General features: G+C 45.7%; 1 protein-coding gene across 1 annotated transcript; it reads right to left on the bottom strand.

The window, feature by feature from the left end:
- Positions 1-12,802: 12,802 nt before the first annotated feature.
- Positions 12,803-14,962, bottom strand: Tmem42 (transmembrane protein 42). Its single transcript, XM_034484340.2, has 3 exons — positions 14,701-14,962; positions 13,989-14,135; positions 12,803-13,466 (listed from the first exon to the last, which is right to left on the bottom strand). The coding sequence occupies exons 1-3, from the start codon at positions 14,890-14,892 to the stop codon at positions 13,332-13,334; spliced, it is 474 nt and encodes a 157-aa protein (XP_034340231.1). The 5' UTR covers positions 14,893-14,962; the 3' UTR covers positions 12,803-13,331.
- Between the last annotated feature and the right edge of the window lie 2,414 nt (positions 14,963-17,376).

Genomic DNA, 17,376 nt, shown 5'->3' with positions numbered 1-17,376 from the left:
GAGCGTTCCGAGTGAAAATTCCTCCTTCTTAAGATCAGGAACTAAAACATTGTGGCTACACTGAAGTCCCAGCCTGTGTCCCCTTCCTCCTCTCCCATTTTGTCAAAATGTAAACACTACTCTGAATTTAGGGTTTCCTTTGCCTGCCTGCCTATCATGTGTCTGTCTGTCTATCTATCTATCTATCTATCTATCTATCTATCTATCTATCTATCTCATCTACCTTTCTATCTAAGAACTAGAAATTAAATGCAGAGCCTTTAACCAGCTAGTCAGCACTCTATTGGGGAACTATATTCCTAGTCCTTTGTTTATTAAAAACGCCATCTATGTGAGTATTTTTTAAAAAGTAGCATTGCTTGTGTCGTTCATGTTTTGTAAAGGGAAGTATACTGAGAGTGTCCTCACTTTATTCACCCCACATTATAGTGTGTGTATAATGTGAGTGTGTGTGATGTAGGTGGGCATGCTCGTGTGTGTGTGTGTGTGTGTGTGTGTGTGTGTGTGTGTTGGATCTGGAGCCTCATCTTCCCCGTTTGAAGTAGAGTTTCTTTGACACTGTGCTACACATAACATGCCTGGCTTTCATGCGATGTGGGTTCTGAGGATCTGAACTCGGGCCCTCATATTTGTGAAGCAAGTCCATTACTCATGGAGCCTACATTAGAGTTTTGAGATTTATTCATCCACAATTCATCCCTTGTTCTCACTGCTATCTAGCAACTGGTCTGTTTCTCCTTATTCATCTCCAGTTGATATTGTCATCTCAACATTTTATAATTATTAACAGTTGCAATAAACATCTTTACATGTCTCTTTGGGCAGATGTGTGAAAGTTTCCAGGACTGAAACTGCTGGCTCAGATTTGCTTTGCCAGATTATGTTCCCAAATAGGATATATCTCAACTGGTAGAATTCTTGCCTGGAATAATTAAGACTAGGTTTGATCTGCAGCATGGAAAAACAAAACAAAAGAATACAACACATCACTGAATTCAGTTTACTCAGGCATGTTGATACTTGCCTGTAATTCCAACACTCAAGCAAACAAGACAGGAGGACTGCAAGTTCAAAGCCAGCCTAGACTATCCTAGACTATGTAGACGGACCCTGTTTCAGAACAAAATGTCTCCTGGCTGGAGAGATGGCTCAGTGGTTAAACAGCACTGGCTGCTCTTCCAGAGGTCCTGAGTTCGATTCCTAGCAACCGCATGGTGGCTGGCAACCACCTGTGATGGGATCTGATGCCCTCTTCTGCCATGCAGGTGCACATGCAGATGGAGACCTCATATATTTAAAGTAAATAAATAAAAAGATCACCCTATTCTGCACCCAAACCAGTAGCACAGTGGAGGTCACGGTGCTCTGCAGCTCTGCCCCCATTTGACAGCGCTGAGAGATGTGACTGCCATCTTGTATCAAACAGCATCTTATTGAACCCAGCCTGCTTCCGTTACAGCTCATCCTGACAGCCAATAAAACCTACCTACTTCAAGTGTGGAATTTTAGTCTTGGCATTGTTGAAACAGAACCAAGAAATAGAGCAGATACATCAGCTAAAGAAGCCATGATTCTCAGCCCCAAGTAGTCTTGATCTGTTTCCATTATATAAACTGCTAGGAAAAAGACAAAAACACCTTAAAAATTAATAAAGCATCGGAGAGATGGCTCAGCATTTAAGAGCATGTGCTATTTTTGCAAAGGACCCAGGTTTAACTCCTGGCATCCACAAGGCAGTTCACAACCACCTTTAACGCCAGCTCCAGGGACATCTGACACTAATATGCAGCCCCACCAATATACAATTAAAACAACAAACCTGAAAGGGAATCTCACAGATTTGACAATCCCTAGAAGAGGTTAGAAGAGCCACACATTGACTGAACAGAAGTAACTATCAAGAAGGAAAAATGCAAATAAAAGCTGTAACAAGAGACTCCAAATGCCATCTAGGCACAACACTTGCCTGTGATCTCAGCTAACTTGACCTCCACAAATCCTGTCTCTAAATACTGTCAACCCCTCGGTTTGAGGTTTCAGCATTAATTTTGTGGGAACACAGCTTGGTAACAGAGAGCCTGACATACAGGAGCAGAGGTTTAGTTCACTACTTCAGGCTTGCTGTGGCTGTGAGGGGGCAGGAGAGCGGAGCAGCGAGTGGCTCTCACCATAGTGGTGAGGAAGTGGAGAGAAAGAGGAGCGGCAGGTGATGGCTTTTTCATTTTCTCTCTGTTAATCCATCTAGGGATGGAACCTCCCATATTCAGAACAGGTCTTCTCCCTCTGTGGATCCCCTTTGGAAATGCCCTTACAGATGACCCTGGGAGTGTGTCTAACTAATTTCCTGTTGGGACCCACACTGGCCCACTTTGGGCACCAAAAATGTTGAGGCCTAGGCAAAAATGTTGAGGCCCGTGCTGCCCCGCTTTTGGTGGCCTAAAATGTTGCAGGCCTCTCCGCTCCACGCTTGGCGGCCACTGTTTCCTGGCCCAAGCTGCCGCTCCGGTCCGAGGGTCGTGGTTCAGCAAGAGAGAGAGAGTGAGGATGGACTTGAAGAATGGAGACCAGAGTGTGATTCAATCCCATTTATTCTTCAGTCTCTCTTCCTAGTCCAAGTCCCAAGTCTAGCTGTACTCTCTAAAGAGTCTCCCTAAAGAGTATATAAGTGTCTCCTAAAAATGTCTGATTCTCTGCCGTCTGTCTCTGCCTTTTATATGTCTCACTTCTAAGCCACGCCTCTAAGTTACACCTTTAATCATGCCCTTAGGTCTTGTCTCTAAATCTGATCTCTAGGTCACACTCTTAAGTCACACACCTTTAATCTCACACACCGAAGGTATCTAAACCAAGATTATCAGAGTGTTCTCAGCTGTTGTAGGCTATTGTAATCCAAGTCTCATGTCAGGGTATATGGCTCAAGATGGCTGCAAAGCTGATAGCTGCTTTCTGCTAAAAGTCGGCCCCCAACACTTTCCTAAGTCCCTCTCAGTCCAATCAATCTGCAATCAAGACTAACTCTCACGTAGGACTATTACTAGTGATATGGGGTTGGAGAAATTGCTCAGTAAAGGGTTATCCAACCACAAGGACCTGGCTTTGAACCTCAGAACCCATGTAAAAAGTCAGATCTGGTGGCATGCCCTTGTAATTCTAGAATTAAGGAAGGGGAAACAGGTCGATCCTTGGGACTTACAGGCCAGAGCTGGCCAGCCTAGTGATAAGAGAGAGCCTCAAAAGCAAACACACAAACCCAAAGTATATGGCACTTGAGGTGCAACTCTTAAGGTTGACCTTTGGCCTACACACCACACACACCACATAAACACATCACACACACACATCACTCATACTACACACACACACACACACACACACACACACACACACACACACACCACATAAACACCCCATACCACACACACATCACTCACACTCACATACACACACCACTGCTATCACTATTCTTTATATCTATGCTAATGTCAGTACCATGCTGTTTTGGTTATCTATCTCTGTGGCAATTTTCTTTTCTTTTTTTAATGTCATTTTTTCCTTTTTTTTTTCTTTATTCTTTTTTTTTTTTTAAATATTTTATTTACATTCCAGATGGTGCCCCATCCCAATCCCCCCTCCCAGAGTTCTTCACCTCCTCCCCCTCCCCTTTGCCTCTGAGAGGGTGCTCTTTCCCCACCCCCATCCCCTTTCCCTGGGGCATCTCTACAGGATTAGGCACATCCTCTCCCACTGAGGCCAGACAAGGCAGTCCTCTGCTACATATCTACCAGGGCCCACAGACCAGTTCATGTATGCTCTTTGGTTGGTGGCTTAATCTCTGAGAGAACCCAGAGTCTCGGTTACTGTTGGTCTTCCTATGGGTTTGGCATCTCCTCCAGATCCTTCAATCCTTCCCCTAATTCAACCACAGGGGCCCCCGACCTCAGTCCAATGGCTGGCTGTAATTATCCACATCTGTTTCAGTCAACTGCTGGTAGAGCCTCTCAGAGGACAGCCATGCTAGGCTGTCTACAAGCACAACATGGCATCAGTAATAGTGTCAGGGCTTGGTGCCCACTCACGGGATGGATCTCAAGTTGGACCAGTTGTTTGGATGGCCTTTCCTTCAGTCTCTGTTCCATTTTTGTCCCTGCATTTCCTTTAGTCAGGAACAATTCTGGGTCAAAAATTTTGAAGGTGGGTTGGTGACCCCATCCTTCCTCTGGGAGTCCTGTCTATCTACTGGAGGTGGTTTCTTCAGGTTCCATCTCCCCACTGTTGGGCATTTCAGCTAAGGTCATCCCCATGGAGTCCTGGGAGCCTCTCACATCCCAGGTCTCTGGAACTTTTTAGAGGTTTCCCCATCCCAGCTCCCACCATCAGCAACTGCATATTTCCATTCATTCTCTTGGCCCTCTGGGCTTCTCTCCTGTCTCCCTGATACCTGATCCTGTCCCCCCCTTCATCTCTTTCTCTCACTACCTTTGCTTCCCATGATTATTTTGTTCCCCCTTCTAAGTGGGAATGAAGCATTCTCACTTGGGCCTTCCTTCTTGTTAAATTTCTTATGGTCTGTGGGGTATATCACGGGTATTCTGTACTTTTTGGCTAATATCCACTTATCAATGAGTATATACCATGCATGTCCTTTTGGGTCGGGTTACCTCAGGATGATATTTTCTAGTTCCATCCATCTGCCCACAAAATTCATGATGTGCTCATTTTTTAACAGCTGAATAGCAATCCATTGTGTAAATGAACCACATTTCCTGTATCTACCAGGGACATCTGGGCTGTTTCCAGTTTCTGGTTACTATAAATAAGGCTGCTATGAACATGGTGGAGCACGTGTTCTTGTGGTATGGTGGTGGAGCATCTTTAGGGTACATGCCCAGGAATGGTACAGCCTAGTCTTCAGGTAGAACTATTTCCATTTTTCTGAGGAACTGCCAGATTGATAGTAGTGGTACCAGTTTGCAATCCCACCAGCAATGGAAGAGTGTTCTTCTTTTTCCACATCCTCAACAGCATCTGTTATCACTTGAGGTTTTGATCTTGACAGAACTCCAATGGCTTATGCTCTAAGATCAACAATTGACAAATGGGACCTCATGAAACTGAAAAGCTTCTGTAAGGCAAAGGACGCTGTCAATAGGAAAAAATGGCAACCTACAGATTGGGAAAAGATCTTCACTAAACCTACATCTGATAGAGGGCTAGTTTTAAAATATCTAAAATATATAAAGAACTCAAGAAGTTAGACTCCAAAAAACCCACAAGTAACCCAATTTAAAAATGGGGTAGAGAGCTAAACAGAGAATTCTCAACAGAGGAATCTTGAATGGCCAAGAAGCACTTAAAGAAATGTTCAACATCCTTAGTCATCACGGAAATGCAAATCAAAATGATCCTGAGCTTCCACCTCTGTGGCAATTTTAAAATTAGAACTTTGTTGAAAATTACTCTGCCCCACGTTTGGGGGCCAAAATGTCGTGGACCACTCTATCAATGTTGGAACCCACACTGCCAAAAGCCTTGGGGGCTAAATTGTTCTGGCCCGTACTGCCCAAAGCTGCTCCGGTCCACGGGAATGGAGACTAGACAGAGTGTGATTCAATCTCATTTATTCTTCAGTCTCTCTTCTTCTCTCCAAGTCCCTAGTTCCTAGTACCAAGTCTCAGGTCCTAATCCCAGTTCCAGCAGTAATAAATCTCAAGTGCTAATCCCAGTTCTAAATTGCTAGTCTCTTTCCCAGTTCCAAGTTTCTTTCCAAGTTCCAAGTTCAAGTTCTCTGTCTCAAGTCTCAAGTCCTCTCTTCTGTCTGCCTCTCCCCTTTTATATGTCTCACTTCTAAGCCACACCTCTAAGTCATGCCCTTAAGTCTTATCTCTAAATCACACCTTTAAGTCATGCCTTTAAGTCTCACACCTATCAGTCTCAAACACTCAAGGGAAGATCCTGGGTATCTAAAACAAGATGTTATCAGAGTATGCTCAGCTGTTGTAGGCTGTTGTAAACAAGTCTCTTGTCAGGGTATATGGCTCAAGATGGCTGCAAGGATGATAGCCGCCTTCTGTCGGTTCCCCACAGAACTTTGTTCTTTTTAAAGATTGTTTTGGCTATTAAAAGTCTATTAAGATTACATATGAATTTTAGGTAGTATTGTCTTCCTAACAATGCTGATTTTCCCCTCAATCCGTGAGCATGTCTTTCTATGTATTATGTTTCCCGTTCTTTCAGCAATGTACTTCTCTGGTTAAATTTATTTGTTTTTCCCCCTTTTTGATGATGTTGTATGTAGAATTGTTTGCAAACTTCCCTTTCAGATTTCTCATTGTTCGTCCACTTATGAAAGAAGTAATTCTACTTCTATCTAATTAGGGTATCTTGGATTTCTTCTTGCTAATTGCTTCAAATACTATTGTTTTATATTAAGGAAGTTTTCTGTTATTATTTTTTCATTATTTTTGTTTATTCCGTAAGGGAGTTGAAGTACGTCACATGGAGTTTATGAATTAATGGAGAGGATCCTCCCTTGAAGTGAATCCAGCCAGAGGATTCCTCCTTGACTCCGCCCCTCCTCAAAGGTGATCCTGTTAGTCATCTCTCAAGTCCATGCTCCTTCAGCTTTAGCTTGGGTGTATGCACCGCACTCTGGGAATGGTTCCAGATGGCCATTCCTGCCTGGTCATCCTACCTCACTAGCTATTTCTTCTTCCTCACCTAGACGTTTCTGCCACACCACTTCTAAATGCTAAGACACACAGGCTGAGGCTTCTTCTTGAACTTCATATCTTATGTGCCCCTCCCTCCTAGTTAACAGGTCTACAGTCATGTTTGTGGTGTGTGTGTGTGTGTAAAATGTTATGTATGTACCCAGGGCTTTAAACATGCTATGCAAAGAATCTATGACTCAATGCCATCCCCTCTCCCACACCAGGGCCTTCTTTACAGTCCCGATTTTCTCAGAGCCTTCTTCATTTCATTGTTGCCATCTTCAATCTTCCCTCTGAGCAGACTCAAGTCATGGCAGCATCAGCTGTCCTCTTCATACCGAGCACTGAGAGAGCTCTGCTGTTGACCTTAGAAAAAACTTGGGGTGTGGCTCGGGGTTAGAGATGGCTCAGCAGTTAAGCAGTGCTTCCTGCACTAAGGACTTGAGCTTGGTTTCCAGTATCTATGTCAGATGGCTCACAGTGAACTGTAACTCCAGTTCTAGAGGACTCAACAACCCTTCTACCCTCTGTTGGCACTTGTACACACACACACACACACACACACACACACACACACACACACAGAACAAAATAATAGGCCAGGAGAGATGGCTCAGCAGCTAAAAGCATTTATTGCTCTTACAAGAGGACCCAGGATTTGGTTCCCAGCACCCACATAGGTGCTTCATAGGCGCCTGTAAATCCAGTTACAGGGGATCTTAAATACTCTTTTGGCCTCTGAAAGCACCAGGCATACACACTGTATGGTACACAAAATCACACGGTGTACACACACACACACACACACACACAAACACACACACAAACACACACACACAGAGAAAGAGAAGGCAAAACAGTCATACACATAAATATTAAAGTTTTTTTTTTTTGAAACAAGGTTTCTTTGTGTAGCCTTGGCTGTCCTGGAACTCCATCTGTAGAACAGGCTAGCCTTGAACTCACAGAGATCAGCCTGCCTCAGACTCCTGAGTGGCTAGGATTAAAGGCATGCACCACCTTAGGTTCTGATCACTAACACCTCTTCCCCTCCTACCTAGATGGCTGCAGATTCTTTAATGGGTCTTTCTGCTTCTGCTCCTGCCTTCTATCAAATGTTCTAAATACAAATTAACCATTTAAAATGTTAGTTGGGTCAACTATCTACAGTTAAAAAGCAATTTCACTTCAATGATCTGTATTATCTGGAAGCTGTCACATTCTTATTTGGCTGTATTCTTTGATATGGCATCATATGCACATATAAAAGAAAAAAAGAGCACCGAGCAGTAGTGGTACACGCCTTTAATCCCAGCACTTGGGAGGCAGAGGCAGGCAGATTTCTGAGTTCGAGGCCAGCCTGGTCTACAGAGTGAGTTCCAGGACAGCCAGGGCTACATAGAAAAACCCTGTCTTAAAAAACAAAAACAAGAAGGAAGGAAGGAAGGAAGGAAGGAAGGAGGAAGGAAGGAAGGAAGGAAGGAAAGAAAGAAAGAAAGAAAGAAAGAAAGAAAGAAAGAAAGAAAGAAAGAAAGAAAAAGAGCCATTTTGACTTCATGAAAAATTAAAAACTCATGTACAGGGATGGAAAGATGGCTCCGCAGTTAAAAACACAGGCTGTTCTTCCAGAGGACCCAGGTCGGATTCCTAGCAGTCACATGATACCCTACCATGAACTCTAACTCCAGCCCCAGGGGATCCGATGCCCTCTTCTGGCCTCCTCAGGCACCAAGTGGTGCACAGACATACATGCAATGCAAAACACCCATACACCTAAAATAAAAAAAATAAAATTTAAAGAACAAACAACTCATTGTTCCAAAAGGCACATTAATATAGTTCAAGAGAGGAAAAGACAACTCCCCAAACAGGTCAAAGTACTTGCATACCATTCACTTGTGTATTTGGTGCCATCTCTAAGGAACTGTGAGCTACACTGTGAGGAATCTGACAATTATCACTTTAAAAGAAAATCGTAACTGAGTTTTAAATGGTCAAAACTGGGGCTGAGAAGATGGCTCAGTAGGTAAACCACTTCTTGGGCAGGTTTGAGTACCCAGTTTCAAATTCCAGAACCCATCCATGTAAAAGTGAGCATTGCAAATATTTGTAATCCTAGTGCTCCTTCAGTGAGCGGGGAGGACAAGACAGACAGACAGAGACAGACACACACTCAGAGCTTTTGGTTGCTTAGATACAGTTTGTGGGAGTGGTGGTGGGGGGCTGGTAAAAGAGAACTGGGTATGCCTGACTTCATCCTCCTTTACTCTCTGGGTGGGTTAAAGGCAAGACCAGGCTTTCAACAGGAGACGCCACTAGAAGGTACTCAGGCAGGGGCCTAGGTTCAGATGGGCCTTGCTCCTTTTTGCATCCAAGACTAAAGGCTTTGTTTTTAGTTAGGGTTATTATTGCTGTATCCCTGGCAGTCCTGGACTCATTATATAGACCAGGCTGTCCTTGAACTCACAGAGATCCACCTGCCTCTTCTTCCCAAGTGCTGGGATTAAAAGTTTATGCCATCACCAGGATTTACAGCCTGTTCTTATGGAGACACACTTAATTGAGGCTCCATCCTCTCTGTTGACTCTAGCTTGTATCAAGTTGACATAAACTAGCCAGGACAGGATGGGTCTAAGTGTGGACTGGGTGGCAGTAACATGACAGTGTGTGAGTAGAGGTCACAAGTAGCTTTGGGCAGTTAAAGGGTTGGGGTTAGAGCTAGGTGTGGGGTGCTCTGGACAGAAGTGCCGGAGCCACTGCCCTCAGGCAGAAACTGTGGCATGGTTTGGGTTTGAGGATGTCAGTTCTGCTGTCCTAATCTTATTCCACTCAGGGCTGCCTAGCTTTCCAGACTGCCAGCTTTTCTTCTAAGTCAGCATCTAGGAAAACAGGGCATTGCTCGTTCTTATAATTACAGCCGTTGGAAGACTAAGGCAGAAAAATTGCCTGAGCTACATAATAAAAACAAAACCAAGATTCCCCAAGCCTAATTTTTTGAAATAGCCAAAGACCCCCTCCCCCAAAAGACATTTCCCCACAGAAGATACACAAGGGACTGATAAGCCTAGAAAAGACGCTTGACATGGTTTCTCACCAAAGAAATGTAAATAAAAGCCACAGAAGATCCCACTAGGATGGCTACGATGTGTTAATAATTAGCCCAGAGCCTCTTGAGTCAGCAAATGCCTGTTGGGGACTGGTGTCACTGTGCTGGCTCCGGTCCCAGGCTGGAATCCTCAGGAAAGAGAGCTGGGCAGCAGCAAGCCTTCATCACTTTCTCTAGTTGTGGGTGCAATGTGGCCAACTGCTTCCGCTCCTGAGAGATGGGAAGGCTGCGTCCTCCACCTGTGAGCCAGAATCAGCTCGTTCTCAAGTTAACTTTGTCAGAGAATTTTATCTACTAGACAAAAAAACTAAAAAATGGTTATAATAAAAAGATGAACAAAGGTAGGGACTGACCATGATTGAAGTATTTCATCTGTATGGAAACGTCAAAATTAATGTACAATTGACAAACTGAGAAAGATGGATCGTAATAGCGCTGCCAAATGAGCAGAGTGACGGGACCCTCGTATATGGACAGCCGCACTGTTACATGGTGTGTCTGCTGTAGCACAGTATAATTGTTCCTCAAGGACTTAAATGGGAATCCCAGCACTCAGGAGTGGGTGCAGGCAGATCTCTTGTGAGTAGTTTGGGGTCACTCAGGTCTATATATCAAGTTCCACACTAGCAAGGACAACATACGGAAACTCTGTCTCAGAAATAAGAAAACAAAGAGACCAAGTTAAAATGAGTTAATATGTGTCCTAGTAATTCCATACTCGATAGAGTTGAAATCACATTTCCATAAAATATCTTGAATACTAATATTTGCACCCATATTAAATAACCCAAAGTGTGTGTGTGTGTGGGGGGGGACCTGTATTCGACACATGATCTCAATTCACAGATTAAATAGTCTACCTGCAAGATAGGATGGGACTGAGCCACAGAGAGGAATGAAGTATTAAAATGTGCTACATTAAAAACAAGTCTTACAAACAGGATTTTAAATGAAAAAATTATATAAAATATCTAGACTAAGCAAATTCATAAAACAGAAGCATTTTTGGTCTCAGGGACTGGAGTGGGGTGGTGCAGAGATGGTCTCGGGGACTGGAGTAGGGCACAGAGGCTGCTGATGTATGTGATGTTCTTTGAGCAATGAGAAATGTTCTGGAATTAATGATAATAGTTGCAAATCTTGTGGATATACAAAAAAAAAAAAAAAAAAAGACCTGAGCTGCACTCTTTAAAATATGAATAAATACATAAAAACAAAAACAGAAACTGGTAACCTCCTGATCAAGGCTACAGGCTATAGAACCTGATGTTCAATCTCCAGCTCCCAAGCAAACACAGTAAAACTCAAGTAATATCTGGAATGCAATCAGAAAGCCAAATATTGTCTTGTAGCTTATTCTTTGCAAAAGAACCACTCTCTGCAACAAAGGCAGGGACTCTCCCGTCTTCTCAGGTGATCCCAGAGGCATGCTGTGCTGCTTTCCAGAAAACTGTTCATCCTCTGGAGAAAAAGGTTTGATCCTGTGGTTTTCTGTATCTGTGGAGTTAATATCGAGTGCCTCTATGCACTCCACAGGTCCAAGTGAAGGCACAGGCCCCTGAGGACAGTGCCTGTGTCAAGATGAGACGTCTGACCTGCATGATGGCTTGCCCAGACAGACCCTACCACCTGACCTGCATGATGACAGACTCTACCGGTGGTTCTCAGCAACTTTCGTTTTGTTTTGTTTTTTCGAGACAGGGTTTCTCTGTGTAGCCCTGGCTGTCCTGAAACTCACTCTGTAGACCAGGCTGGCCTCAAACTCAGAAATCCACCTGCCTCTGCCTCCCAAGTGCTGGGATTAAAGGCATGCGCCACCACTGCCCGGCTTCTCAGCAACTTTCAATGCTTTTTTTTTGTTTTGTTTTAATTTCTTTTATTTTATGTGTATAACCCTCTGCACATATGACTGAGTATAATGTATGTGCCTGGTGCTAGGAGAGGCCAGAAGAGGGCATCAGATGTGATAGAACTAGCATTACAAATGGTTGTGAGCCATCAAGTGGGTGTGAGAAATTGAACCCAGGTCCTCTGCAAAAACAGCAAGTGTTCTCAACTGTTGAGCCATCTCTCCAGCTTCTCATGCTTGGTCTTGATTGGTGCCTAGCCCACATGGGAATCTTCTTCCTCAGTGGCAGAATGACAGGATTAGCATAGGCCATCACATGGAACATGGAGCCCTCACAGACAAGGCAGTGACAAGAGGGTTTTGAGACTTGCTACAGTGTGGAATAGTTTCTTTACCACTGGGTCGCTCTGGCCTTGATTTGCTGATGTGAGAGGCAAGACAGTGATGAAGATAAAGAATGAATAAGGCTTAGAGAAAGACAGACTGGGCTGACAGTCATTCTAGTACTTGTTAGCTGTGTGTTGGGCAAGTTACTCTACCGGCCCCGGAGACTTGGTTTCCCTTAAGAACATGGAGTAGTCAGGGCCTTTTAATATGTCAAAGTGGGCTAAGCAGCCAGCATTGTGTCAATCAGCTTTGCCCTGGCTCCTGTGAGAGTTTAAAGGAGTTTACAACTAGGAGCAGAGCTTGTCGCCAAGTGTAGGACAAGTAAAGGGAGCCTGGGGCAGAGAAGAAGACAAACACAAAAGCACACAGCAGAACTGGACCTGGTGACCGGACCTGGTGGACCTGCAGGCCTTCCCATACTGGCTGCTTGGCGTGATTCCTGTATGTAGAACAGAAGAGATGTGAAGAAGGAAACTACCGTGGGAGTGTGAGAGGAGAGGTCGCAGTTAGCAGACGCAGTGGACCTGTGTCAGCAAGCTCTTCCTGTCACCTGTACAGATGAGTATGGAGAAAAATCTTCATTTGCTGGGTCCTGGCTCAGGAAGGATCAGAGCAGAGGCGATGATACCGGCTGGGACACACAGTGTCTATGTGCTTGCTACTCCACTACCCAAGTTCTGAGAACTCACTTACCTGGCTGCAGGCCCTTACCTCCAAGTTGGAAAGAACTCAAATTCCATACCCAGTAGCTTTAATTTACAAGGAAGTGTTTATTAGCCAAAGTCTCCTTCTTTTGCTGTGGATTCATAGGCATCCCAGACTACCTGAGGCACGCCACATTGCGTTTGTTGTTCTTTCAGAGAGCTTTGCCAGCTGCCAACGCTGGGGTACGTGAAGGGCCCTAGTCAGGTAGCAGGATTCTAGTCACATGTTTGTTTGTTTGTTTGTTTGTTTGTTTTTTCAAGTACTTGCCATGTTGTTGTCTAACCCAATATCAGAGAGTCTTCCAGGACTTCCTGGTACACAAGAATCAAGGCACTATACCAACACCGAAGGACACGGGCCTCATGCTGTGGTGGTTATCATACCCTTACAGGAGCTAATGCTTTAACCTTCCAGTCTGTGAGGTGGTCAGAGGCCAGTGGCTGGTCCAGCACCTCCCTGTGGCTGACAGGAAAGGGCTGCACTCCCAGGCTGCCCTGGGAAGCAGTTCCTACTTGCCAACCCACAGCTGGGTATCGTGGTTATCTTTACAGTGGGTGTATCCAACCGACTGTTGTCACTGCTGCTTGCTTGCCTTCCAGGTGGGTGGAAACTTCCTGTGGATCAGGGTGAGCCCACAGAGGATGAGGAACACCCCTCCCCACCACAGGATCTCCTGGCATTCTCCATACAGCACGTAGCCTAAGATGGCCTGTGAGAGAGACAGCTGTAAGGGCCTGGCCTAGCCTGGGAGGAGCCACCATTCCTTGGCTGACTTCTTCCTGAGGGGGCTAGAGGCCATAGTCTGGTGCTTCACATCCAGCACCCGCCTTCTGATCAATCCATGTATTTCTGTCTCCTCTGTGGAAGTCAGAGGTTACCCCAGGTAAGCCCTGAGGTTCAGCAGGCCAGTGAGTAGGGCCAGTACATAGCTAGTACCCAGTAATCATAAAGCCAAGCTAGGCTGTCTCCCAATTCAAGACTGGATTCCCTTGACCAGACCCCCCAAACCCTATAGCTAATGTTAGAGCTCTTGCCAAGGGACTTCAGATAGCTGGTGTTATCCCAGAGTGACACAAGTTTCATTCCTAAGTTTTCCGTGTTTAACTGTTCCTTGTCTGGAGTCAGTCCAACCTCTGTTTTACTTCCTGTCCTCTCTAGAGTCTGGAAAAGCAGGGGTTTCCCAAAGACAACTCACCCAGAACCCTAAGAACAAGGTCACCAGGCTACTCACCGAGCAAAGTATGTTCGAAAAAGTCACTGTGACAGATGCAATGGCCGAAGACATAGAGAAACTGAGCCCCCGGCTAAAGAAGGTCCACATCAGAGAATTGGTGCTTGCCATGGCAATAATGCCTAAGACTCGTAAGCCAATATTCACCTGCAGGAGAAAGTGTCACTGCAGCTACAACCACCATGGGCACAACCTTGAAAGCCTTGGGGGATCTTTAAAAATCCCCTACAAAGCATATGCAGACCCTTATTGGCAGAATGAGGAATTTGCCTGCAGACATGGGGGAGGGTTATCTTCCACGAAGACCTCAAAATTCTTGTAGCTGAGTAGTCTTCTGGAAAGGGATGGCTTTACAAAAGGACCATAAATCGCCAGAAATCTAAATAATCAAGCGGTCCCCTGTCCAGTTCGGGATCGAATTCTCCGCTGCAGAAGCTGGTTTGACCATCAGCCCACCTCCGCAGGCGCTCAGTCGGAACTCTTGCCAAGGACAGCAAGAGATGGGCAACCGGTTATCTCACCTTGGGTGTCACGTACTGAAAAAGGCGAGGGCAAGGGGACTTACACTGAGAGGTGGGCTTGGAGGTCCTTGCCCCCAGGAGGCAGTGCCGAAAACCAGACGGTTCTCATGGGCGCAGGCGGGGACCGAGCTTAAGGGCCCTCGTCCCCGTCCCGCCCCCTCCCCGTCCCCGCGTGGCGCCCCGCGCCGCACCTGGCTCCCGAAGGCCAGCTTGGCTGCGGCGGCGGCCAGGGCACCGAACGCCCCGGCGCACAGACAGTTGAACACGCCCCGGAAGCGGCGCCGCATCGCGCCTTTCTGTAGGCGAGCAGGTAACTCCACGGGTGAGTCCGGGTAAGCGGCCACAGACACGGCGGCACCGGAGGACTGCGGCCCGGCCGCCATGAGGTCCGCTGCGCGCGCCACAGCCCACTGCCACGCACGCCGCCACCCGCCGTGAGCCCGGCGAGGGCGGAGCCAGGCGGGTGAGGCGAATCTGCCGCCGTGGGGAATCCGGTGCCGAGGCGAGCCCCTGCAGCTGATGCAAACCGGCGACTAAGGAGCGCCTGCGGCTCAGGCGAAACTGGGGGATGGGACTCTGGTAGCTGAGGACCCTGCGCCACTGAAGGGAACGTGCTACCCTACCGAGAGATACCTACTGTGAGAGAGGAATCTGCTGCTGACGTGAACTTGGGGAGGAGGGGAACCTGCCGCGGGAGTAACCTTGCTCCTGAGAGAACCGTGCAGTCAAGGGTCACCTGCTCCTGAGAAGGCGGGGTGGTCTGTAGCTCCGTGTCTGCCACTTTACGTGGATGTGCACCTAAAATGCTGATCCTGAAGCCAATCTGCATGTTCAAGGCACTTCTGCTCCCTTGTGGATGCAGATGATGGATCTGGAGACCGGTCGCTTGAGACAGAACGTTGCTTGGGAAAACTGCTAATAACGTCGTTTGTTAATCACTCTGCCTGGACCATCAGAACCACAGTCGCTTCTAAGTCCATATAAAGTAATCGAAAACAACAAAAAAGGAAACACTGCCCCCCCACCCCAAACCGTAGAGTCATCTACTGTCGGTAATTCCAGATACTCAGGGTGCTGAGGCCGTTAAGATTGCAAGTTAATGGTTACCCTGAGCAACTTAGGGAGACACTGTCTCACTTAAGAAGAGGGCTGGGCAGCCAGGCATGGTGGCACACACCTGTAATTCTAGCACTTCTGTGGCTGAAGCAGAATTACTGAGTTTGAGGCCAATCTGTCCAACATAGCAGGTACTAGGCTAAGACTCTCAAAAAGATGGTTTTATTTGTTTATCATAAAGGAGCGCTGAAGATACAGCTCAGTGCTTCGGTAATACATGAGAAATCCTGAACTCAATCAATGGCAGTGTATATGGACATGTGTTGGGGATAAATTTCCTTAAAAAACAGAGTGCTGTATTAGTGTATAAAGTGGGCCAGGTGTGGTGGTTGGTGCACCTTGGGAGGCAGAGGCAAGTGGATCTCTGTGAATTTGAGAACAGCCTGATCTCCATAGCTCTACATAGCCAGGACTACTCAGCAAAACTTGTTTTGTAGATATATAAAATACAAATAATATTTATATGTATGAGACTTGGATGAAGCCGAGCAGTGGTGGCGCACGCCTTTAATCCCAGCACTTGGGAGGCAGAGGCAGGTGGATTTCTGAGTTCAAGGCCAGCCTGGTCTACAGAATGAGTTCCAGGACAGCCAGGGCCACACAGAGAAACCCTGTCTCAAAAAAACAAAAAAAACAAAAAAACAAAAAAAAAAAAAAAAAAAAAAAAAAAAAAGGGGGGGGGGGGAAACTTGGATGAAACACTTTATCTCGTTGAAGAACTTTTTCATGGACATTCTTACATGTCACCTTGCTTCTCATGCAGGTTGTTTTGCGGCTGAAATAAATGGGTGGATTACTGGGGCTGGAGAGATTGCTTAGCAATTAGGCAGCTTACAACCTTCCCAGTGCCTCCCAACCTCATGCCTCCAGAGGATCCAGTATTCTTTTCTGACCTCCACAGGCCCTGCCCTCATATATGTGTGTGTACCTGAACATAGATGCACATAATACATAAAATTAAATTTTAAATAAAAAGCACAGATTATTCTAATTAGTCCTATGTGGTATAAACCATTCCACTTTGCAGATAAGGAAATCAAGACTCAAGGGTACTCATTGTACTGTTCCACTTAATAGTGGAGATAGTGTGTGGCAACAACAGACAGGCTAAGCTAAAACAGATGTAAGCTGCATGTGTCAGAGACTTCATCCCGGGGATTAGAAAGATAATACAGTCTCCTAGCAGAAATGGCCTTCATGTTCTGGCAGAGTTAAGGTAAGCAACTATTCACACATCTCATGCAGGATCTGTAGAGAAATAGTGGGACACAGTGTATTGTCTAGCTATGTGACTTCCAAAACTAGTGAATTTTAAACCAAACTAAGACCAAGGAAAGCTAGGGGGTTGATTTAGTTATTATTTGTGTATCCATGTCAAAACCTGACTAACCTGGGTGTGATGGTATACAACTAAAATCCTAGACTTTGGAGGTAGAGGCAGGAGGATCAGGAATTTTTAAGGGCATTTTTGCCTTCACAGGGAATTTAAAAGCAAACCTGAATTACATAAGACCCTGCTTCTCCTACAGCTTTGGTTGCTATGATCCTCAAAACTAGGGCTGGAAAGTTAGCTAAGATATTAAGAGCACTTGCTCTTGCAGAGAGCCTGGGTTTGGTTGTCAGTACCCACATGGTGGCTCACAACCATCAGTAACTAATTCTAGGAGATCTGACACCCTCTTCTGGCCTCAAAGGATACTAGGCACACAAATGGTACATGTAGATAGACAAAGGCAAAATATTTATACACA

This window comes from Arvicanthis niloticus, chromosome 21, assembly GCF_011762505.2.
Source record: "Arvicanthis niloticus isolate mArvNil1 chromosome 21, mArvNil1.pat.X, whole genome shotgun sequence".
Taxonomy (NCBI): Eukaryota; Metazoa; Chordata; class Mammalia; order Rodentia; family Muridae; genus Arvicanthis; species Arvicanthis niloticus.
Note: the sequence above shows the minus strand (reverse complement) of the source record. Positions and strands in the feature narration are given on the sequence as shown.